The sequence below is a fragment of the Zosterops lateralis genome (assembly GCF_965231275.1).
Source record: "Zosterops lateralis genome assembly, chromosome: 1".
Lineage (NCBI taxonomy): Eukaryota > Metazoa > Chordata > Aves > Passeriformes > Zosteropidae > Zosterops > Zosterops lateralis.
Window position 1 is genome coordinate 102,412,424 of NC_139762.1, and position 25,110 is coordinate 102,437,533.

The following is a 25,110-nucleotide window of genomic DNA, read 5'->3' on the forward strand; positions in this document are numbered from 1 at the left end:
TTCAGCTAATCAAGCATACAAATGAACAGGAATGCAGACACAGAGCAATGTAAAAAAACACAGAAGGAAGTTTTTTCAAACAAAATCCCTTTATTAGGCAGTGGTTCCAGTGATGCAATCAGAATAGGAAGGAAAGTCTGTGTTGCTTCATTGTTTTGTTTGGATTTTGGGGTCCAGTGCTAACTTGTGATAATACTTCCATTTGTAAGTATATTTCTCTGAGTGCAATCCAAAAAAGTGACTGTGATGAATCTAAAAGGAAAAATATCCCATTGAACTTGCTAAGTTTTTCCATTATGGGTCACCATTACAGAATTGCCCCATTCAATTATCTTTCCTGTGTAGCTCAGTAGTTTTTGGCTAAGTTTATTGTTTTTCATCTAAGTCCAATAAATGCACAAAGTGGATGCAATAGAAATTTAGTTACAGAGAAATTCAATAACTGATTCATCCCTGTGTGGAATTTAGGAGCTTCTAAGTAAGAGAATGGAGTGAATAGGATAAATGACAAAAAAAGAACTGCAACATGTATCAAAGATACAGAGTCAGTCACAGAATGCTGACACAGGACATCTAGATCTTCAGAGGCAAGCCCAAAGCCTACTGTCACCAGGAAGAGGTCTAGGTCTGACTCACAGTGTGGTGAGATGTCAATTACATTTGTAATCCAAAGATTCAACTCTGTCTAGATTCCACAGTTCAACAGTTAAAACAAACTTGTACTCTTCTCCAGAGTGACTTATCTCATCAGCCCATCACAGCACCTAACTCTAAACAGGATTTTAGGTGTCATGAACAGAGCACTGTGTTGTCTCTCTGGCTTTAGATAGTATGGTTTAAGAGCGAGAAAAGGGAGAACTGTCAGCTCAAGCAAATAGGAATTTTATTTATGTCTCCCAAACATAAAACGCACAACAGTAGTCTTGCAAAGTGAGCAAACACTTTTCATCAAATATGAAATTGATATCAAAGATTTAGAGGTTTCCTCCCCTTCTGTAAGATTATGTCACTCCTCTCACTGTACATAAGGACGTGTTGTTCATTGTTTATCCCTGAGATATACTCATCGCTTTCAAGTGATCTTCAGGAGATTTTAAGTTTTGTCTGCTATAACCACATTATAGGGCTTTACTCATTTTATAGGTAGTTAAAAATGATGGAAAACTTAAGTTTTTAACTAAATATAGATCATAGAAAAGTACAGAAAAATAAATACTGCGCTTATTATCTTCAGCTATACCAGTTGTTTAAGTATACTGACGTCAGTGGATGTTTTAAGACCCTGTGAAGATGGCCAAAGCCATAAATATGTGTTTTCTCTAAAGATACCAGAAAAACTCTTAGAACTGTCTATGATTTTCCTGGCTTTTTTCTGGTGCCTGGCGCAAACTGATGTACCTAATTTCAAAGATTAATTCCATACTAAGTTCAAATTTATTCAAAGTCTTCAAAGATTGCCTATCAAATGTTATTATGTCCAGTGAATTAATAGGATATGGTTATTTGTGGGCTTTAGGGTAGCCCTGCAGGTGTGTATCGCCAGAATTTGGGTCATTCGTATTGTGGCACAGCCTTAGGTCCCCTTGGTTTGTATGAACTATAAAATCTGTCACAGTGATGGAAACTCGTCACCAATAGTCTCAAAGGACGTAACCTAATCTAGCCATCCACTCCACAGATATAATTAGGAATGCACTTTGTCAGCCTTTGAGGGTTTAACTACAGCTGGCTGGGTTCAAGGCAGTCTCAGAAACCAATCTGTTCTTAGTAACATCATCTCCTTCACAAAATTACAGACATACTTTCAGCAGATATACCCAGCTGACTGCTGGATGATGTTTTTCCACCCACTTTTTGTAGTGGTCAATGTCTTTTTCAGCATAACTGAAGCACTGGAATCACATGGGATCAATGCCATGAAATGATTCAGAAACCAAAGGCTGAACTGACAGCTCAAGAATAAAGGTTATAAACCTTATTTACAGTGTTTGAATGTGGCTCAATGCAGTTTCTGAACATCATCATATTTTTGATCTAGCTGACGAAATTTAGTTAGAAAGGTGATTCTAATGGATATTCAGATGCTGACTGGCCTCAGTCTTGTTTAAGAAATGAAAGAATTTTTTAAGCTCTCTTCTCTTAGACAATCAGAACTCTACTCTTCAGATAGATTACCTAAGTTAAAGGGAAAAAAATCTAACCTAATAAAAATGTAAAATCTTTAAATTTATTCATCAGAACTAGTGCTGGACTCCTGCTGTACCCTTGATTGTTCTGATGGAGTCTACAGGGATTCAGATGATGAATACTTTCATATTCTTGTCAACAAGCTTTTTCTAAGCTTTTTTCAAGCTTTTTCGTGAGTATCACAAGTAGCACTTTTTCATGTGCTTTTCCCTTGTAGGAATCTGATTTGTACAAAAGAACAAGATATTCTGCTATGGTTCAAGTAAGTTGGGTAACACTCCAGGCTTCAACACATTTGAGAAAAATGCAGTGTAACTTTATACCTGTTTATGTACCTAAACCTGAAAATACCCAGCCTAACCTATTAATCATCAGAGTGGCCTGTGCAGAAAAACACACACCTTTTTTTTTTTCTTTTTTTTTCCCTTATCAGTCCTGAAGCATTAGTTTAAACACTTTGAATTCCAGCCTTTAAGTTTCCTACAGTTGTGTCAGTGGGCTGGACACGGGCTCCCCAGGACCAGAAGCCTGCAGCTGAGGTAGTGCATCACCATGGCTGTTTTTCGGCTTGGGCCAAACTCTGTGCTAACATGGCCCTACAGCTCCTGGACACAGGCAGAGGGAGGTCAGATTTGCCTGCAGCCACCCCATGAAAGTATGTTCTGAATTCCTGTGTGCAGTCATTACGTGGTAATCTTGATATCCACTAAAGCCACGGATTTATTACCTTGCTGTTAAACCATATGATGCCAGACTCAGTCTCTTTGGTTTACATTTTTTTTTCATTGCTTTATTTGGTTCTTTTTTCCCTGTAATGCAGATTTTTAGCAGAACACAGACACCACAGCTGAGCCTAAATACTGCTGCTAGCACACAAATTCCAGTGTCCTGTGTCTGAGAGAAAAAAAATACTGTGAAATAAAAAAGCAATACATGCCTTTCTTACTTCAGAAAGTTCCATGTAAGGAGGAGGAGGAGGTCACCTCTGAAAATTACAATTTAACAGTATCTTTTAGAATTCTTGATTGCTCTAAGTGTTAGTTATAGACATCCTTGTTATCCACATGAATATCATAACCCATGTTTGAATCTGGAAAGAGAAAATGAGCCTCCAAGGATATCCTATGACAATAAACTCCATGTACGAATGGGTGATTACTTAAAACTAGTGATTCATTGTGGCATGACATCTAATGCAATTAACTGCAGATTTACTTGTGTTCAGTGTAGACTGAAGCAAGCTGTTTTGGCTTGCATGATCCTACTGCATTGCTGAGTGTGGCACAGTTAACTTCAGGCCAGGGTTAGCTAAATCTCGTAAAACAAATTTAGTAGTTAAAAAAAGGCACAGGAGATGGAGTCCATTAAGGATGAAATGCATTTTGACCACACAAAATAGCTGCAGAATCAACGTCTCTTCCAAAAAAAGTGATGTGCTTCCTAAATACAGAACATGGAGGTCCCATACAATGAAGAAGGCTCTTCAAAAATTGATATAAGTTCTCTTGTTGGTTTATTTTTAATTGCTACTCTTTGTCAGAGGCAACAGATGGTTTGAACAAATATGCTTGAAGAAAATTCCAGTTAATATTTGACTTGTGGGACAACTAATTCTACTGTTTGCCATATATTCTGTGAATTGTCAATGACATGTGGGTAACCATAAACTTCATGCTCCATCTATGAGCTTGCACATATTTTACACACAGAGGTAAATTAGAATAAATGAAATCCAGAAGATGTACATTACCAGTAATGCTAAATTCTCATGGATTAACTGATTTTGCTAATTGAAAGAAAGAAGGAGGGAAGAAAGCAAGCAAACAAGGCAGAATCAAAGGATTGCAGCAGATCACAGGGCCCTACAGTGAAATGCATCCTCTGAGTGGAAGATGTAAGAAGGACCTTACATGAGGCAGACACTATTGTTTCATCAGGTGACCAAAGATTCCCATGTATTAAAAGGCCTCTTTCCATTGCTTGGAAGGCTGTCCTGGCTTCCTTCTTCCCACCCTCTTTCCAAAAGTGAGCACTTGTAATTTAAAATCCTGCTGCAGCTTGAGTACACTTTCTTTGTCTCTGTTCATCTGGATAAACTCACTGTTTCTGTTCACTTCCTTGCACATGCATGACATGGGCACCATCTGGCCCAGAAATGGCCAAGGACAGCTGAGCCTGAAAAACATCATTGGAGAATGCCCTAGGCCCTCATGCTCCATGTTCACCTGTATTTACAGCAAAGATTTTATAATCATCTCTGATACATCCAGACAAATATTTAGAACTTGAGTTTTCAAAATATTTGAGTAATGGAGGGAAGTATTGCAAAAAACAAGACAGGCCTAGTCACCCTTCTGTTTTAATTATCTAAGACTTCATACAGATGCTCTATTCTGCAAAAATATTATTAAAGAAGTCAGCCTGACTTAAGACAGGAGATAGCATAATCAGATCATGCCTTGTAAGCAGAATTATTGACAAAAGGATGTGAGTTTTGATGACTTGATTCTATTTCCACTAAATTCAGAGGTAAAACCTCTCTTACTACACCTAAGTGTCCATTAACTCAGTCCATATGTATAAAAAAGAATCATATCCCACTTGATGTTTCACTGCATGATTTATTACTGATGTTTTATTAAATTAGAATGAAAGAAAGGAGTAATTCTCATTAGCTTGAACTATCCAGTTCTTGCTCTTCTACTAAGGTTAACCTTACAAAGGATCTGTCATTCTCACTTCTAAATTCCCTCTTGACCAGCAGGTATGATAATCACTGGGCCAGAAAATTAGGTTGGATGATATTTTGTTCTGAGTTTTATTAGCCAGAGAAAGAGTAACTGATGGTGAGGAGGCTCTCCACTGCCATACCTATATTTTGCATTGATTAACTCAGAGTCTGGCTATCTACAGACTCTGCAGAAGTGTAGTTAGCAAAGGACCTACTATTCCATGAGACAAATTCAGCCCTCTATACATTTATTATGCCCTTCCCAAGTCTGATCATTTGAAAGCTAGAGGCTTTTTATTAGCTCTAGTAAAAGATAAAGAAATATGAAGCTCTAGAGGTTCTTCCACCTCTGGCAGAAAATTGTGAGAGTAACCTGATGGCTGATGTCCTGAGGTTTCATGCACAGGTGTTTAAAACACAGTTCCCTGGCTTATCTCTTGCTTTACTTGTCTTTCATGTGGTAAATTATGTCAACACAGCTGGACTTCTACATCTGATATTTGCTCTCCATATATACTTGTTCTCCTCTGTCCTTCTCTGGTAGGGGTCTTCTACCCTCCACAAAAAGCCTTCTGGTCATTATCTTGCTCATTATCTGCTCAGAGGACCTTCTGCACCCAGAGATGTTAAAAAAGGCTTGTGTAGTCCTTAGATGGAAATTCATTAACAGCGACATTTAGTAGGAGAGATTTCTGTCTTTCCTTTGCCTCCTGCCTAAGCATCCAACATGTGTCCATCCTAAACTGGATGATTATACACATCTGAAAATCCCATAGACTTACAGTAGCTGAGAATTACATGTAGCATCCTAAATAAGACAACATAAGTGCCTTTAAACGAACAAGCTGATAAAAGGCTCCCTGCTCCAGTGTTTATTCCACTCTCCTCAGAGATTCTGACAGTGTCTGGAAAGTTAAGATATGGCAGGGGAAAAAATGAATTACAGAAATGAGGGATCCCTCACAGATCATCAATCTTTTCCTTGTATTAATTACAAGGGATGCCAACTCAAGCACTTCTGCTGATATCTGCTGAAATAGTCCTTCAGGGTAATAGCGCACTTTTTCAAACAACCTGTCTTTTAAACCATTTAATGTTTTGACTTCAAAATCACTACTTAAATGCCATTCCAAACCCCATGTGTTTGGTGGGACTTGAGGCCCAGCTGTAAATCTCCCCACCACAAAAGAACATTTATGAGTTATTTCTTTTCTGACTCCAGATCCTTTTATTTGCACACAAGGATGTGAATCAGGTAATACACGTAGGAATGTGGTCCTTCTCCTGCCCTCCTTTGCTCCCCTCTTCTTTCCACACCCTTGTATTCTTTTTTTGTCTCCCTGTTCTGAGTCCCTAACATTCAGACAGCACTTGGAAGACCAGGGTGGTATGAGTTCATCTCCACTGAGAGAGAAAGCAGGAGGCAGGAAAAGAGGGCCCAAAACGCAGGATGCTTCACTTCTGTCATGACCTTGGGATGGGACTCCGGGCACTATTCTCTGGGTACCTCTCCTGTGCTCTTTGAATGTACTCAACATGGTGGTACCTGAAGGCTGCAATGCGCATGGTCCTGCCCCGCTGGCTGGGCTGGCTCTGCCATGCTGCCTGGCCAGCTGGAGCTAAGCACTGCAGTGGGCCAAGTGGCTGCTCTGCTGTGGTTAGCTGAAATCCAGGATGTTAGTTTGACTGTTTGCTGTGGATACCCCACACTATTTCAGCATGTGATTCTATATTTGTACAGCACTAACCAGGTGCTTTTCAGATCCTGTTCTAGCTAAGTACTTTTACTAGTGCCCCATAGTCGTTCCTGCAGTTGCCACCTCTGCACATTTTCCACACATTTGCACAGAATTATTATTGTCTCTTGGGCAAAAGGTTGTGGATTCCTGGCAGTTTGTTATGCCAGTGATGTTAGGCTGCCAGATGCAATCTGAACATGGCTGTGTAGGGCATGTAGGGCTCTCAGGGCCTACTTTTATTTTTTTGCAGGCTGCTCCAACCCTCATGTAATCAGAGATAAGTGACTTAGTTAAAAATGAATGGGGCAGCTGGCTAAATGCTCAACCAAACAAAATGATCAAAGGGACAGTGCCAGATGTTTTTCATTAGCTCTACATATGGAGGTACCAGAGAGAGCAGCAGGAGCACCAAACTAAAAAGAAACCAGAGAAGCCAACTCTAGTTTCAACCATAACACGAGGAGCTGGCTATAAATACTACATTCCTCAGTGTGGCTCCCAGAGGACGTGCTGTAAGTATTTCTAAAACCTACAGGAAAAGCGTGTCTACTATTGTCTGACTTATTTATATGCATCCTCCTGGTAAATATTTTATTAAGAATTATAATTCTTAGCACCTATAAAAATATACTTTAAAAATAATATTTTGGAAAGTTTCTATAAGTCGTAACAAGGGTTATTTTTTCCACAAAAATTATTTTTTGCCCAGCTGGTGCCGATGCTGTTTTTTCCTAGGCTACTGATTTGTGGGATTTTCTTTACCACATTTAGTACACTTTAAAATTTTCAATTTATAGCTTTGGAATCCAAGTTACTGCAAAAGGCCCAAGTCATGTCAAGATTTACTGTGGAAAAGGAGCCAGATTTTTATTTTTGTCTTCTGGGGAAGTTTATGATACAGTGAGATAAACATCCAAAATAATTAAGGTTGTTTATCCTGCATCACCAAGAAGACATTCTTGACATCACTTGTATACAACTGAGGAGGGGAGCTGCTCAATCAGCACTACAGAAATCCAACCCAGATCACCTGGCCTCGGGGCATACAGACCTTACTTCAGTGTGATAAAATCTGCTTCTGTTGGGATAAAACCTGAACTGTTCACATAGCTCCTCCTGTCACAGGACAAATTTTGGCGCATAAAGACTCCTCCCGCAGTTGTATTCCTTCCAGGGAATTATTTCAGGATACTTTACTTCACCTTGACACATATCTGTAGTATCCTGTGGATTGCAAGGAGGAATGAATCCTGCAAAACAATGTGGTGTCATGCTTGTCCAGTGTAATGACACGGCTATCAGCTCCAAATCTGCAAGCCTTAGACTTGGAGAGCAGGGATCCTGGAAGTTGCCAGCAGGTAACTCAATGCACACAGTATTTTTCAACCAATATAGAAAATATTCCAGTTCTTTTTTGACTCTTCACTTTAGTGATGTCTGCCTGAAAGTCACTCCACTTAAGAGAGTAGAAGGAGGGAGACATGCTGAATGCAAAGAGATTGGGAAGGCAATCTGAAACAACTGGAAGTACCAGACTTTCAGTTGACTAGGGAAGAAGGTAAGAAGGGCTCTTGGCTGCACTGATCAATAGTGCTGACATCTACTTTGTCCTTTACCTATGTAGGAAGCTCCTAGGGTTGGTAGTGTATATGCTGCTCTTTGCATTATTATTGATGGAAAAGGTTACTCCAGGTATAAAAAGCTTGATGTGCACTTTAAAAGCTGCTCTCACCCCATTCTGCAGGAACAAACCCTATGAACGTGCTTTTTCTTTCCCCTAATTCTTATTTTATGCATACATAAGTGACAGCCACTCATTGCAGTGAAAACGTTGTGATTTGCAGGGCAGGATGGGTCCTTTGCTGGTAGATGTGCCAGCAGCAAACAGAGAAACACTCTAATTATCATACTGGAGTCAAGGAAAGCTGGAGCATGACTCACTTAGGAATGCTTTGTCTTCCCCTAATTGCATAATTACCTTAGAGAGCTCACTGGCCATTTGGCATAGAGGTCATGCCTGTTTCCTTTGAGCACAGGAATAACCCCTCCTAGCTACTCCTAACAAGATAAAAAGGGGATGTGAGAAAGACATATGGCCATGGCCCCACTTTTCCTCTATATAATCCAGGAGCAGTATTGGCGCACAACTACAAAGTCCTTCAATCTCTGGAATGAGGAAGCCAAAGCTGACCATTATGTAACATAAACTTTTACCTTTGCACTGGGACAGGCTCTGAAGTGACAGGGATAGTGTGATAGTCTAGGTTCTTTGGTGCTGGTACTTGTGACATCTGTTTTCTAATAAACAGGATTAGAAAAGAGTGATGGGGTTGCTACAAGAACAGGAATCTTTCCCACTATATTCATATGCCATAGAGCTAGCCTGACTGCCACGCAAACAAAACAGAGATATGTCCAACACCTCATTCTCACAAGCAATAAATAAATAAAAAAGATACTAGTACCATAAATGCTTATAAAATGCACATAAAAGCAGATGGCAAGCTAAGGAAAGAGACCTTAATATCCCATGAGAAAAATGGAAAATGAACTTGCTAGTTACATTAGCAGAATTAAAGCAAGGTTTGTCTGGAGATTTCTCCTGGAGCTCTAGGAAACTCAACAGTGCTGTTTTCAGGGCTCACCCCAGAACTGGTTAAATAAGTCTGCAAGATGCAACAAATGGTGAAAGACAGAATTGAACTATATGGGTAACCAAAGCAAAGATATTTAAGTACCACTGTCTTTAGTCTCCCTGGTTCTGGAGGATTCCACTCATCCTCCAGAATAAGAGTCTGGAGGTCTGGAGAATCTGTGGTCTCTTCTCTTAACCACTTTATTGATGTTATCCAACACTACATTTGGAAGCTAGAATTCTCCCTTGCAAACTGGTGATGGCATCCCTATGCAGTCAAACTTTCATCCCACACTCCTCTTCATTACTTTTATGAATTCTCCATCCTTCACTGCACACTGATGCAGCCTCCGTTCAAAGCAATTAAAGCAAATTTTCTCCTGTTCTCCTTACAGCCCACCAGCTACTATCTCCTAACTTACGATGAGCTTTATACCCACTGGGCTTAGGAATGGAAATACTTGCAGCTGCTGTACTTGAAGCTGACCCTGATGCTGGCAGTGTTTTAGAAACACACACAGGATGCCAGCCTGGTTGGCCCTTGTGAGAGTTGTGCGTGAATATGAATCCAAGTGGTCTGCTGCATCTGTTAGTGTAACCTTTTGTGTACATGGGCTCCTCAGCTCTATGTCTGGATTGTCAAGAGTTTTAGGGGCTCATGTTGGTTACTTAAATCTTTCCTTCATTTTTTATCTTTTAAATGGCAGGGAGTGGTGCAGTTAAATGCTGGATGAGGTTGCATTAGGTTCCACTTTTGGTGAGAGAACTCTGATTAGAAAGTTTTGAAAGTGAAAGTGTTTGCAAGAGAAAACAGCTGGAAGACACCTCCAAGCCTGACTCCGGTGAGTGGAGCTATTCTAATACAAAGAGTGCTTTACTCTAGAGCAAGCAAAATGTTATGAGGAGAGGAAGGAAAATGAAAGATATCGTGATGCCTAAGCTGAGAGAGAACTGGTCAGCAGTTTATCAAATCAAAGGCTAATTAATATCCAAGACATATTCTATTCTCATGGATAAACATCTTGAGTACAGACTGCATTAGAGTTACATGTAACTTAAGCAGCTGACTTGAGAGGAAAGTCACATTCTGGCTCCCAACTGGTTTTGTTATCGAACAAGAAAAGGGTGACACCTCTGTTCTTTTCCTGCTTTTTTGAATCATTTTCCTGAAGAGTTAAGGATGCCAGAGTGTGGGTAGCTGCCCTAGGGATCAAGGAACACCAGACAGACTCTATAATAAAACCTCTTGCATTAGGATGGCGGCAGAGAAAATGCAGTCCAGGAAAGAGTTCTTAGAAGATGAAGTAGGGATTAAACCAGAGCCTATTTTACCATTTGCTGAAACACTCAGTGCATTTGCCTTCATGGGTTTTGCATTCCACAGGACTTCATGCTGGGTTAATAAAATCCCTCTCTTCAACAGGCTTTGGAAACTCAGACAGCCACTGACTGCCCATATGGCAGAATTTGGCTATTGCTGTTAGACAGCTGTGGGAAGCTGAGGACAAGAAAGGGGAGACAGCACCAAACTCTTATGGATATGTAGACACAGAGAGAGACACGTGGCTTTGTCTCATGGTAGGAGCTTCCAAAATATGTTCCTCATCAAAATGACAGGATCTGCTTTAGTTTTTTTCTTTCAGGAACTGTAATTGGCACTTCTGCTTTTTGTAGGTGATATGCATGTGATTTATGTGTGTGATTTAAACCCTCAGACACACTGAGCTAGAGTTTCAAGACCATTTTAAAACAACTAGCACACCTACAAGAAAGACAGCAAAACACCACATTTCTGTTGCTCACAAACTTAAAGGGAGATTGAGTTTAGTGCTCTTCCTAAGGGAAGAGCACAGGGGGAAAAAACTACATGCTTCCCTGTAACCCAATGCCAAACCACTGCTCTCTGTTTTGAGCAGCAAATGCCATTCTTACTGCGTCTAAAAGCCCAGACTCCGTTTCTTTTCTCACCATGTAATTGTGTATTTTGGTACTGCTCTCAAACAGCAGTTTACCAGAACAAAGGAGCTATCTTTATGAGACAGCCAGGGAAACACACAAAGAACAGGAAGATGCAGCTAATCTAAATAATGACATTGAAAACAAAACAGCTATTTGGCTATAAATAAACATTATGAAGCAAATATCATTAGTTTTATTAGGAGAAGACACAGACTTAATTTGTGGGGATAATGTCATCTGCTGTTTCCTTCGACTTTAGTTCTTATTTTTTCAGTCAAGCCATAATGCAAGATTTCCTACTTTCTTCAACTTTCTACAAATTAAACTTTTATATCACTTCTTTTGGAGAAAATTGCAAAACTCAGATATATATGCTCAGGAGAAAGATCAGATTTTCTAGAACAGTAAAACTGCTCAAACCGCGTGTTTTTGAACTGTGAAATACACGCATTCTTACAAGGCAGGAAGGTAAACATACACACGACTGCACTAATTAAGACAATACTTCGTTTCCTGCAACAGAAAGGAATTTTCGTATTTAGACTAAATCTTTAACGATGCAGTCTCCCATTGTGTGTGTGTGTGGGTGTGCAAAGCAAAGCAGCTGCCTCAGTTTCTCAGAGAACAGCACAAGGATCGGGTCTGACCTGGCGAGCGAACGGAGAGGGAATTAAACAACCCTCTAAACCAAGGCCAGAGCTAACTCTGTGAGCGCCAGGCTCGGTCAGTCCCGCCACCTCCCTCTGTGGCGGTTCAGCCCTAAAGGACCTGAGCAGGAGCCTCATCCACGTGCCTTTTATCGTAGGGACTGTCCTGTGGAGTACCCTGGGCAGGAAACTGCTCTCATCTGTCGACTTACAAGATTTAAAACACTCACTCGAGTATTTTATTTCCCCCCTCCCAGCCCGCACCCCCGGGCTGAACCTTCCCCGGCGGGGACAGGCAATGTCGGAGGTGTCCGGACCCCCGGCCTCACACACACCCCACACCGGCAGAACACCCGCTCCCCGCCCCTCGGGCTTTACCTGCTGGCGGGCGAATGGCTGGCGGGGATATCCTGCACAAAGCTCTGCTCCATGCCCGGGATCCTGGCGGGGCTGTGGGGATGGTAGGCTGTCAGCACCACGCTGCCCGAGTCCTTCATCTCCATGGTCAGAGGCGCATGTCGGCCCCGCTGGCGGTGGCGGCACGGGCGGGGGCGAGTGGCGGTCACAGGCCCCGGGCCATGGCCCGCCCGGCCGGGCACGCCGGCTGTCAGCACTGCTCTGCCGCCGGCCCACGGCCGCTCTCCTGTCAGCCCGGCTGCATTAGCATATATTCAAAAAACGCCGCCCACCAAACAACCCACGGGGAAGTTACTACGTTCCTAGGAAACGAGAAACCTGAGATAATCCCGCACGGAACGCTTCCTCCCGGGACGCTTCTTCCCCGAATAGTTCTCCGCTTCCTTTTTTTTTTTTTTTTTTTTGTTGTTGTTGTTGTTTCCTTTTAACAGCAAATTCCTACTACTCCTCCTAGCCCTGAATTAGACTTGTTTAAGTCAAACACAAGAGATGGTTTGGTGGAGCAGGAGTCTTACAGGGATGCAGAAAGCGAGTGGGCTCTGCTCCATTTAATCCCCGGGCTGTGATTTCCCACAAGCCGGGTCATTTCTACAGCAGGAGCTGCATTTGCTGTCCCCTGAAAACAGATTGGGCTTTCATTCTGCCTGATACGGCTGTGTACATAATTAGAAAGGCACTGGAAAATTAGTGGATTATTTTGCAACGGTGCGTGGTAATCTGGAGCAATCCTGTGAATAAGTAGACACCGAGATGATTGATATTTTTTCATCATTTAACTTGATCTCTGTACGTTAATTAAGTGCTTTTCACTCAAAAGGAGACAATCAAGAAAAATAATCAGGGTCCAATTCTGGAATAATACTCAGAGAAGACTCTGTAGGACGAAGTGAGAGTATTTGCACATCCCTTTATTTTCCTTTCCCACTTCTTCAGTGTTTGGTGGGTTTTTTGTTTTTGTGGTGTGTTTTTTTTTTTTTTGGGTTTTTTTTTTTTTTTTTTTTTTTTTTTTTTTTTTTAAGTTTCTGATAAATGCCAGTTCCTGAAAACTACTGTCCTGCCTCTGAAATCACATGAAGTATGTCCCTAACTTTACTCACTGGGCCACAGTGAGCACGTTGTGAGCACAGGTGTGAAAGACCACCCTCCCTGCACCTCTGTCACAGCTGCATCCCCAGCACAGGTTCTCTACAAAATGCTCATTAGTCTCCTCTTTTGCCTCTCCCTTGAGTGAGGGTGCTCTATCCAGCACACCTGTACAGTGCTGTATCACAGTCAGTCTCTCCAGCTGATGAAGTAGCTCAGGTTTTGAATCATAAAAAGATCTTCCCACCTCCAACTTCCCCCTGGAGTGGGTGTCTGGCTTGGAGGGACACAGTGGTTTCGGTCAAACACATTGCTGCGACTCATGTAGGCACTACCCAAGTTAATTTTAAATTAGCCAGCATGGGACACAGATAAAGGTACACTTGGCAGCACTTCTTGCCAGACTCACCCAGGAAGCATAAATATTTGAATGTACAGAGCCTCTAAGGCTGCTCTTGCTATGCTGTTAAGATATCCTGGGTTAAATATTTTAGGGCCAGGTTGCCCAGGATAAAATCACAGCTGTTTACATGGCAGCATGGAGGCCACCTGGCTGCCTCTGTGCAGCCACATAGAGGTGACAGAAATGAAGGAGAAGGCTCTGAGCTTTCTCTGGGAGCACCACTTACTGCCCACAGCACTAGGACCGTATGCCATGGTGCCACCAGTGATGGCTGGGGTGAGTGCAATGACCAGTGTTCTGTGGCTACTGGGGTATTCAGTCCTATCCTGCTTTGACATTTTCCTTTTTGGACCAGAAGGTGAGAAATCCCCTTCTCTGACAAGGGGGAGTAGTAAATTTTTAATAGGAATTTATATTTGGCACAACCACAAATAGATATTTTGAATGTTAATCAGCCAAAATGTATATATCAAGCAGGATCTGAGAGCAAAAAATTGATAAATATATGTTATAAAATATTTGCTGATACCCTTTAAGGATGTTCTTCACAGTTTACTTCAAGAAATTGTACACCTGAAAAAACACATAGTGGAAGGAACCAAACATTATCGAAAAGGGAGTGAGTGTCCTTTAGATCAGGGTGCATACAAAATACTGGCTTAATTCCAGGAAAGCCTTTTTTTCTCTCCTTTCTATCATAACACTAGTCCTTTTGCAGTACCATCAGCCAAAAAGTGATGATTGTGTGCTTTAAGCTATGTGTAGATAAAGCCCACAGTAAAAATGCAATATATTTTTAGTATTATTTTTATTTTCTCTTATGGTACTAAAAACCCTCAAACACCAAAATTACCTAGGAAGTATACAGATACCATCTCAATAGAAAAATACATATAAATAAAGGAGGCCCACACTTATTAAATGGGATTTTCTCTCTAAGAAAAATAAATGTGGAAGATTTTATTTGGAAATTTATAAAGTGCTGGTGCACAAACTGGAGGCTTGTATGGAAATGGCAGACTATTTGGCACAAGTACAAACAGATATTTTGAAAACTGATCAGCCAAAAGACATATATCAAACCAAGAGCTAAAAATGTTTATATGCCTAATGGCTCTTGGGGTTAGACATCTGCATATTATTGAAACCCCAAAAATATGCTGAATCAACTGGACATAGACATCAGGCTTTAAACAGAGGTTTATCTGGGCTAGCGACACAGACATAAGAAAAGTGTATGAGACAACATGAGCTGGACTCCTCTTCAGTTCTATCTGTGCAATTCTATTCCCAATGGAGAAGTTATTTTCCTGGTTTATAAAGAAACAAGTAGGAAAGTATTTTAACCCAACATGGTTTTGTTTCTGCAAGATTCCCTTGAACTGATTGTGAAGTACTCAGGACTGTGACCATTCTAATTATTTTTTCCAATAGTAAATAGCTTCCTAGACCTTTCAAATACTATGGAAATGCCATTTTAGTGAGAAAAAAAATGTTGTGAGAATGCTCTTGGTGGCAAACATTAAAGTGAAGGTGCAGCAAGAGAAGAGTTTGTGGGGAGTCTGTGGTCTGTGATCCCATGAGCAGCTGTCTTGGGTTTTGTAGGCAAGGAACTCGTGCTTTTAAATTTTGTGTTGTGCTTGTGTTAAGGGGAGTGCTTTGCACTTTCACACATTTGGCAAAATAATTTAAAAAAAAATTGTAAGGATTAGTGGGCCTGAACTTGGAGAACTCGGAGTGGGAAATCTTTATTGACCTGTTACTTCAGAAGTGTTAGTGGCTCTGTACTTGTGTGATCATGACTTGAGCTCATCTGTTGAAGAATATCTATGAGAGCCATAAAAAGAAATAAACCCACAGAAAGTCACTAGTTCAAGTTTACTGAAATGAAAAGGTTGTTATTAATACAAATTTTGTATTTACATTGAATTAATTAATAATCATTTTGGAGGCAAGATGATGGGCAACCTTTGCATAGCGCATTTAATGTCTATTGCTTGGAAGGGAACTATAATATTTTCAAACAGATTTTAAGCAGCCTTTTCTGGTCAAGTTCAAGAGGGTGTTACTACTTAAAGGAATGGGATTTGTCAGCCAGGGGTTCTTGTCCTGTCCTGCTTGTCCTGTCAATAGTGAACATTCCTGGTGGGAGCGTTCACTATTATATTTTAAGAGTAGACCCACAGATCCCTGGAAAGTAGAAGATTCCCCACTAAATTACAAATCACAGAAAAATCTCTGAGTATTGAATTTCATTACTTGTTTCCAGCTTGAATTACCCAGGACAAAGTTAGAATAAAAACTAGCAAAACTCTGAAGTTAATTTTGGACTAATTTAATTTCAATTTGGGTTAGACAATGTTTTCTAAGGAAGTTGTGTGAAGCCTAGCATTTTTCACTGATTAAATCTAGGGAAAATGAGTGGGTAATACATAGAGAAATGTCATCCTAGCACTGTGTCTAAATTCCCACATCCCTCTTGCAATAAATTTTGTATCTCTCTGTACGAAAGTAACCAACCCCCCCCCCCTTTTTTTTTTTTTTTTTTTTTTTTTTTTAATTGTTGGTGTGGGGAGGGTATCTCTTACTTCTCTCTAATTTTTCATGTGGATGGAAAGATGTTTGAGGGGTGTGGAGCAGAAAGCCTCATCACACCCAAGAGCTGGTGTCAGTAAAAAGCACCTGGACAGTCTGAGAACAAGCAGTGATGCAACATTGCATAAAAGCCAAGGGCAGCAGTGTGTGCATCTTCTATTGCTTAGTATGAATTCACATGAAATAAGTGTCTGAGAAGAGGCTGACTTTGTGTCAAGAGAATTTTCACTGTGTCTTGAGGTCTATTTCCATTCAGATAATTTTATGTGTCAGGAAGGATAGTTTTTAATCTTGATTTAGCCTCTGACCTTATATTCTGGTGATGCGGGAAGGATTAGAATCCTTTTTTCTGCTGCAAAGGAGAGGTGTTTGTGTGCCTTGTTGTGGGCAGCTGGGAATGTGAGGGCATGGGTGACCCACTGCTTTTATGGCGCTGAAAACATAAATCAAAAAATAAAAGATTAGAGAAAAATATCTGTTATTCTGCTTTGTCTTTTCAAACTGAGAACAGGAATAACAGAGAAAACCTTTGCTTGTCTTTTAAAAGCAGCATAATTAACAAGGCTATTTAAGCAAAGAGAATAGAAATCAGGTATTGTGGCAACTGGTGGTTTTGCAAAGGCTTGTAATTAAAGTGTGAAACAAACCACTCATCTTTGTTAAAAATAGCCTCACATTTTATGATTTCAGACTCAATTTAAATATATATGCATTTTGGTGATCTTTAACATGGTCTTTTTAAAATTGACTTACTATGGATTCTTTTATCCTAAAAAAGATACTAAAGCATAGAAAAACAATTCTTTAGGTAACTTTGTGCAGTTTCTTGCTTAACAATGACCCTCATTTATTTTCTAGGAGCTCAAAAGTTGTTTCTCCTTACCCCAGATGAAACTACCCATATATTACTCCCATGTTAATTATGTTCAGAAAAGGAAACTTCCCTAATCTGTCTGCCACAATAGGGCTTTCTGGAGGTTTACTTTGAGAAAAAGCTCATATCCTTTCATTCATCCATGAGGCTTATGCTCCTTCATGACATGTTGATCTAACCACTTCATCTTGGACAGCTGACATCCACAGCTGAATGCTGTGGTCTGGTTTTTTTTGTTCTGAGGCAGTAAGTTAAAATTACATGAAGGAGTGGTGATGCGGTTAAGTTAAGAAAAGTAGCACTGGGAGAGGCTGGTTGCTTCTTTGAAATGTTCCTCTAAGCACAAGCTGAAAATGAGAATTGGTTTCTGCAGCATGGAAGGGGGAAAATGATCCTGGATAGACGGCAATGAGCATTTTCAGTACATGTGTCTATGTCCTGATACCTCTGAAAGAGCAGAACTGAGTTAGGTATTTGAATTTGGTGCAGGGAAACTGAGTCCTTATATTCAGATTATACTTATTTATAAATATTTGTAGATTACTCGTCATACAAATAGGTTAGTAATGAAAAATTAATCGAAAGATAGGTTTTTGTATAAAAAATGCCAACCAGACAGAGATTTATAACTTTATTCTTTTAAAAAGTACTGTTTTCCAGGGCCTAGTCAAACTCCTAAGAAGTTGTGTATATGTGTATTTGTTTAGGATATTTGTATATATTCACATTACACCTCCCCACCCTCCACCTTTAACCACCATTTTAACATTTAAGAAAGGTGTTCCTTTTTTGTTTTTTTAAGGCTACAAACAACAAATTCAATTTCTGAATTTAGTAATGATTTGTGAATCTAGCTTACAGCAATGCTTTGTAAGTATATCCGAACACACAGCAAAGACTGTTGCCCCTTTCTTTTTACAGTTATAAATGACTTCACATTCAGAATTTTTGTAAGATTTTTAACCCTGAAACTACAACATTCTCTTGGGATGTCTTTATGTAAAGTACAGTGGGTATTTCCCCATAACCCTGCCAATGGTTTTTCCATTTTGCCAAGTCATAACTGAGCTAGTTTCCCAGGCAATAGCAGTAGACCAGAGCTCTGCTGGTGTATTTGAAAGCTGTACTGAGCTATATATTCACCAGAGGACTGCTCTGTTAATTAAACTGTTCTTTGAGCTATGTTCTGAGGGATATGTGTGAAACTTGATGAAGCAAGGTAGAAAGGTGTTAACAGGAACCACTAATGTTCATCAGGCACATAGCCAGACGTGTCAATATCAGCTATCTTCTTTTGATCGCATTCTACTCCTTTTTAAAATCAAGAGCTGCGTTTTATAAAACTACAGAGTCTAATAGCAGTATTAACTGGATTTTCCACATCTGGATCCAAAGGGTGAAATTTCAATTTCTCCTTCCCATCTAGAGAAGAGAGGTGTATTTCAGAAAAGCATAGCTTACATCTTCATCCTGCTTTTGCATTCTGTGGCTTGATGACTTTAATTCCCGAAATTACTAAATTTACTATTGCCTTTGCTATGCAAAAGTGAAGAAAGTACTTTTCTTATCTGCTAATTTCTTCATAGTACTGCCATATCATCACAGAAATAGTTATTAAGGTTGTCAGAGGAAATCTTATTCTTGTATTGGTCATGCAGGTTTGATATCTCAGAACTTCCCTGAAATTCCTGTGTTGGGTAAGTTATTGCAGAATGAAGTGGGTTAGATTCAAAAGAGATTTTTGATAGAGACATTTTTTGCTTTTTTGATAGAGACATTTTTATAAGTTAGTAACTTCAGATTTAGATCTGCTGCAAAGGTAAATTGATGTATGTTGATTTACAGCAGCTCTAAAGATTTTCAGTAAGAGGAAGCACAAATAAACCCAATTAAAAGCTCTATAAGTAAATTTAATGCTATAATTTACTTGAAAGTTTGTTACAAATTTAAACCCTAATTGTATAATTTATGAACAGTAAGAAGAGGATGTTTTCAAATTTAAAAAAACCCAGACTAAATATATCTGAATAAATTTTTCTCATCAGTCCTGGCTAAATCAAGAGGTCCCGGATGACTCAAAGTTGGCCAGTGTGACATCCATCCACAAGAAGGGCTGGAAGGAGTTCTCAAGCTTCCAAAGAAACTTTCCAGCCCCAAGTGTGGCCTGGATGAAACGTTATTATGACTGAAGTCCACTTTCTTGTAGCCCTATGAAAAGCATAGTAGAGTAAGTAGTAGAGTGAACCTCACCAACAAACTTTGTTGTGCTGCTACCTTTATATTAAACCTGTTTTTATTGATAACTTTTCCAATGATTCTTTAAGTGCACTTAAAACACCCATTCCCGACCCAGCTATATGAAAGTAGGTTGTAGCCAAGTGGGGATCAGCTTCTTCTCCCAGGCAGCTAGGGAAAGAACAAGGGGGGATAGCCTTAAATTGTGCCAGGGGAGGTTTAGGTTGGACATTAGGAAGAAATTCTTCACAGAAAGGGTGGTTAGACTTTGGAATGGGCTGCCCAGAGAGGTGGTGGGGTCACCATCCACAGGGTTGTTTTAAGAAAAGCTGCACTCGGTGCATTGGTCCACTTGACAGCGTGGTGTTCAGTCACAGGTTGGACTTGATGATCTCAGAGTCTTTTCAAGCCTAATGGAGTCTGTGATTCTGTGATGCTGTAACTGCATTTTGCAGGAAAATGCTGGGTGCCAGACATAACTATAGAGGGAACTGCCTGACTCACAGTCCTGTGCCCTAATCACATGTGAGTTTGTGGCTTAATTCATCAACAGTTTAGGAAGTACTTTTGTAAAGGAATGGGTGAAAAGATAACACATTTAATCAGCCACAGAAACAGAACCACAACAGGAGATAGGGAGAGCGTACCATGTGAGCTACAGAAATTGCACATCTTCCCTGGAAGTGGCTAGTTAGAGATTTATTCTCTGCAGGGAGTCGCGTGCCAATTTTGGTGGGGTGTCTAGGGAGAATAGAGGTCTTTCCAGCTAATGGTTATTAAATCATACGGATTAGCTCTAAGTGGAAACACATACATGAGCACAACTTTGCTAAATATATCAAGAGTCATGTTTCTAGGCTACTTTTATGTCATGGTATTGAACATTGTGAACTTAAATATGTTTTAGAAGCACTAGAAATAAATTTTGTCACTGCTGCAAGGAGATTGTGCATCACCACAATGAGCTAAATGAGTTATCATAATTGGGGGGTGTAACAGAAGGGAATTTTGCAATACCAAGGATCCAGGAATTACTGGCTCAGGAGATTGCAAAGAGCATTTTAGATTTTTTTGCTTAACAAGGTCAGGCATGAACTTTTCCCTCTGTGATACAGGCACAAGGAATTTTGTTTCATAGTTGAAAGTTTTATCAGAGTTTAAGAACATGGAAATTTCCCCTTAAATTTTGTCATTGTACATTGTTCATGGAAAAATAAGGATTCCCAGGGTTATTGTGCCAATTTTGTTAGTGTAAATTGCTAGCCTTCTCAACACAACAGAAGAAAATCACAGTTATTCCAAAGGCATTTCTGCTAGAGGAAAAAAAAATAGCATGTAGTCACTATTTATTTGTTTCATTTGTTACTTTTTTATTCACATGTTTTTTATCTGTGGCCTCAATGGGCTACAATCCATGGTATCCAACCCTATCAAAACAAAACAAGTCCCACCAGGGATGAAATAGATACATTTTCTCCAGATTAATTTAATAGATGAATGTTTCAGACAATAAGGGAGCCAAGACTGCAGATGACTTGTTTTTGGTTTGGAACTTCAGGGAACAGATGGGAAAGTGGCAGCATTAATGTACCTTAATGGCTCCACAGGACCACATTTATTATTTGGCTTCAGTTCAGAATTTCTTTTTCTTTTCTCTCTCTCTTTTTTTTTTTTTTTTTCAGTGGCTGTGCTCTGCTGAATCACTTCAGAATCTTTCCCTCTTCATTTTTCTGCTGCAGCTTCCCCCACTTTTGATCCTATTTTTGTTGTCATGATTACAGGTTTCAGGCTCAAAAAGTGTGGGCACTGTAGCTCTTTTTCCAAAGTCAGTACCATATGGGGACATGCTGAAGGGAATAGACTGAGAAGTGCCCTCTTGGCCTCTGCTCCAAAACTGGGGGTGTTGGGGAGCATGAGAAGAGCCTGCAGGACTCAGCTCATGTGCTCTTCCTAACCAGCATCTCCTATTGCTGCTGTCGGAGGCAGGATTAAACCAGATGGACCACAGAACCGACCTCCTGACCTTACAGGGAGTTTCTTGTGGTCCTCAGTTTACAGAATGAGTTTTTATTAACTCTTATTTACTGACTATTTAAAGTACTCTTACTATTTACTCTTGTCTGCTGTCAGTCCACATGATGCACAGTAAGGCTTGGCTTATTTTAAACATGGCATCAAAAATCTCTGGGCTGCTGCTGTGAGTTCTGCCTTTTCGTATATGTCTTCTGCACGTTATTTGTAGCATAGCTTTCTTCTATTTCTTGCAAACAGCAGTTTTGTTTTTTTCTCTCCAGTTGTTTTGCTCTCTGACATTTCATTCTTTTCTACCTTCTACTGAGCTGGAAAACAAAACAAAAAATTAGATGAAACTTTGAAAGACAGAGAGAAACTTATAATTTATTAAATATAGTTCAGCATGAATCAAATAAGGACAAAGAAGCACATGAAAAATACAGGTACTGTTAAACTGTGAGTGTCTTGTCCTCAAAGTCTTATCATTTGGTGAATGAGATACTACAGGTCTTTTAATACATGAAAACTCATTTCTTGTATAATCATGCTAAGCATCTCAGAAAAAGATGTAACAATGAAGATGTACTGATAAATCTGAATTACAGCAAATACAGAGTTTTATTTAGTCATCCAAGTCTTTACTCAGCGACCAAACTGGCATGTCAAATCTGGCATTTGCTTGCATAAAAGAGATTTTAAAAAATGCTGAATAAACCCCATTTTCCTGGGAAATTACTGGTATTGCAACAAACAAAAAGTCTTTCACATGCAGAATGCAAGGCCATGCGTTTTCCTGGGTGATCCATTGTGCCCAAAGTGTGTCTCACTCTTTCTCAAAACAAGAGCTATAAATAGGCAGGCACTTTGTGCCATTTTAATGCTGAGTATTACACATTCCAGCAACTTCAGTTTTTCAGCTGGTTATTTTTATTTTCCTTTGTTGTGACTGAGCAAGTGAGCCCAGCCTACTAAAATGCCACCCACTCCTTTAAAGAAAAATCTAGGAATAGCCTGAAAGGTCAGGAAAGGGCTCTACCTAGATATATGCTTGAAACAAGGAGGAGAGAGTGAAGAAAGCTAAATGAGAAAGCAGATCTGCATACAGTGAATATTTTGTTTGAAAACAGCAATGAACTTTTGTCTGGAAACCTCTGACTTTACTGGTGTTATTACAAATCCCAGTCCTGGGCGAGAAACATCAGGAGGCTTTTATAGTAAGTCAGAAGGCTGCCTGAAAAATGTTAATTCTTTTTTTATTTTAATTTTTATTTTAATATGCCCCCCCCATTGTTTCTATACCCTGGGATCTGGCACTCAGAAAGCCAGTCGTTTCCTCTGAACACTATTAGAAAACACCAGGAATGATATGGAACAATAATGTTCCTTAAAAAGAGTTTCAGTTCATGGGAGAATTACTGCAATATGAAGACTTGTTTATAGCACATTACAGTCACTTCCTCACCCTATTATCATTAGCAATACAGCCTTAAAACTTGCAATCACCATCCTGCTGATGAAAAAAATCCCAGATCTGCATTCATGTCAGCAATGGTTTCCTGGATGCCCTCTGTGTTAGCAGATCTTGGTGCAATGCAAGGCCTTTAGTGTTCACCTGACTGCTGAAACCTATGCTGGACCTGAGCTCCGGTGTCCACCTGGGCCTTGTATTGCCCATTTAGGCAGCCTGGAATCTGTCTGCTTGGGAATCCTACGTCCCTTGCTGTCAGTCCATGACATGGGATTTTTCCTGTTTTAGAGAAAACCACTGGCGGAGCCAGTGGCTTAATCTTAGGCACTCTGTTAGTGATAGATATATAGAAACAGAAAGCCAGAAAAGCTTTATTATGCTGGGGCAGTTGTGGATGCAACCATGAAACTGTGTGTTTTTGGAGGGTTCACATGATGCACTGAGGGTGCACATGATGTTTTTATGGTTTGCTTACCAGCTGTTTTGTCCAACCTGGTCTTTGAGAGTATTCTAGAGGATAAACACTCAGCAAAGCTGACCTTCAGCTAACAATAAATAGAATGGATTTACTGACACTCTTCTGAGGATTTAAAAGTTTAGTAATGAATTATAGAAAACTCCTGTTCCCGGGAAACATTGTCTATGTGGGATCATAATTATTCCATAAACTGCCAGACTGTGATCCTTGTGGTCTCATATTGATGTCACTGCAGTTTTATTCTGGGCTAAACTTCTCTGACCAAAATAGAAGTACTCCTTATTTATGCCACTGCAGACAATGTTAGCACAAATGGTTGATCAAAGCAACTGCTCCAGCTCGTAATGGCTGGGTTAGGACGAGTGCTAGGAGTTGTGACTCTGAGGTTCTGCACTGCTCAGGAAAAGGCTCATTTGCACAAAACTTTGTTACTCCAAACTTCTGCTGCATTTTAGTCCTTTGTTAGACCACCCTCCTAGCCCCCTGGCCTTCTGCCATCTCTCCAGTGATTCTTTGAGTCCCATAGACAAGGTTGCAGATTGGTTCTCTCATTTTAGTTCTTACTTTTCTCTCTGGGCATTGTTTTGTTACCTAATTTTCTCTCTATGGTGAATTTGTTCAGGACAACTCTCTTCAGGCAAATAGGAAAAGGCCAGTTTGGGGACCCCCAAAGAACATCAAAGTGCTGTGAGTATGCAGCAAACAATATAGGACACTGAACATGTGGACTTAAACAGAGGAAAAGGCTTGAACATGACTGCATTTCCTGTGCTGCAGTCTGCGCTCTTAGTAACCGGTGTCTACGGGAGCCAATTTTTCCTTCATAAGCTGATGAAAATGGGTATTTGTGCTTGCAGCAGCTTGGAGGGCAACCATCCAAATGTGGTCTGCTCTGTGACACACACACAGGGCTCTCTCTGCAGTGGCAGCAACCCTTGGTGCTGCAGATCCTTTGATAATTTGCCTTTACTAATCGATATAACTCCTGTTCCCACTATTTTTCTCAGAATTGTATCCTCATTTGGACTGCAAAAATTATTGCAGCCAATGTGCTGAAAATAAGTTGAAAATTATATTCTTTATCTTAAGGATAAAGAATATAATTTAAAAATGATTTTATGTACCAAGATCTTCTTCCTTTGCAATTACTGCACCAGCCAAGAGAGATTGTGTCCATCAAATCACTCAATAAAATGACTTTCTGGCAGAGAAATCTACTCGCCTGACTTTGTGGAGAGGATCAAAGGGATTTCTTACTGCAAATGGTGTGCTGATTCTATTGGACTACAGTGTAATTATGATACATATGTGCCATTTTAAGTTGCCAGCAATCTCCTAAAGGGCTTTACAGTGCTCTGCTTCACTGTGCAACAAAGGTGCAAAGAGGGAGGCACAGACCCCAAAATTGGTACAGAGTCCCCAGCTTTGGCTCTCTGACTGCTGTGAATGATGAATTTTGTGTTACCGTTTTCTAGACCCATACTACTAACATACTTTTTAGGAAAGGGTTAGAGTAGTAAAAGTTACCATATTTATGAAAAAATCCCCAAAACTCCACAAGAGCGAAGCATGCCCTTTCACCTGGACTGTACAGCTAGAAAACAGAGAAGGCAGCATAAGAAATGTTCAGCACAAGGACAGGAAAA

General features: G+C 40.1%; 1 protein-coding gene across 2 annotated transcripts in view; it reads right to left on the bottom strand.

Moving 5' to 3' along the window:
- Positions 1 to 12,487, bottom strand: part of ARHGAP28 (Rho GTPase activating protein 28) — a 77,023-nt gene extending 64,536 nt beyond the window's left edge. For both annotated transcript variants that reach the window (XM_083870029.1, XM_083870028.1), the window contains exon 1: positions 12,277 to 12,487. In XM_083870029.1, coding sequence (XP_083726155.1) covers positions 12,277 to 12,401 — 125 coding nt within the window. In that variant the 5' untranslated portion in view covers positions 12,402 to 12,487. The remainder of the gene's footprint in view (positions 1 to 12,276) is intronic.
- Between the last annotated feature and the right edge of the window lie 12,623 nt (positions 12,488 to 25,110).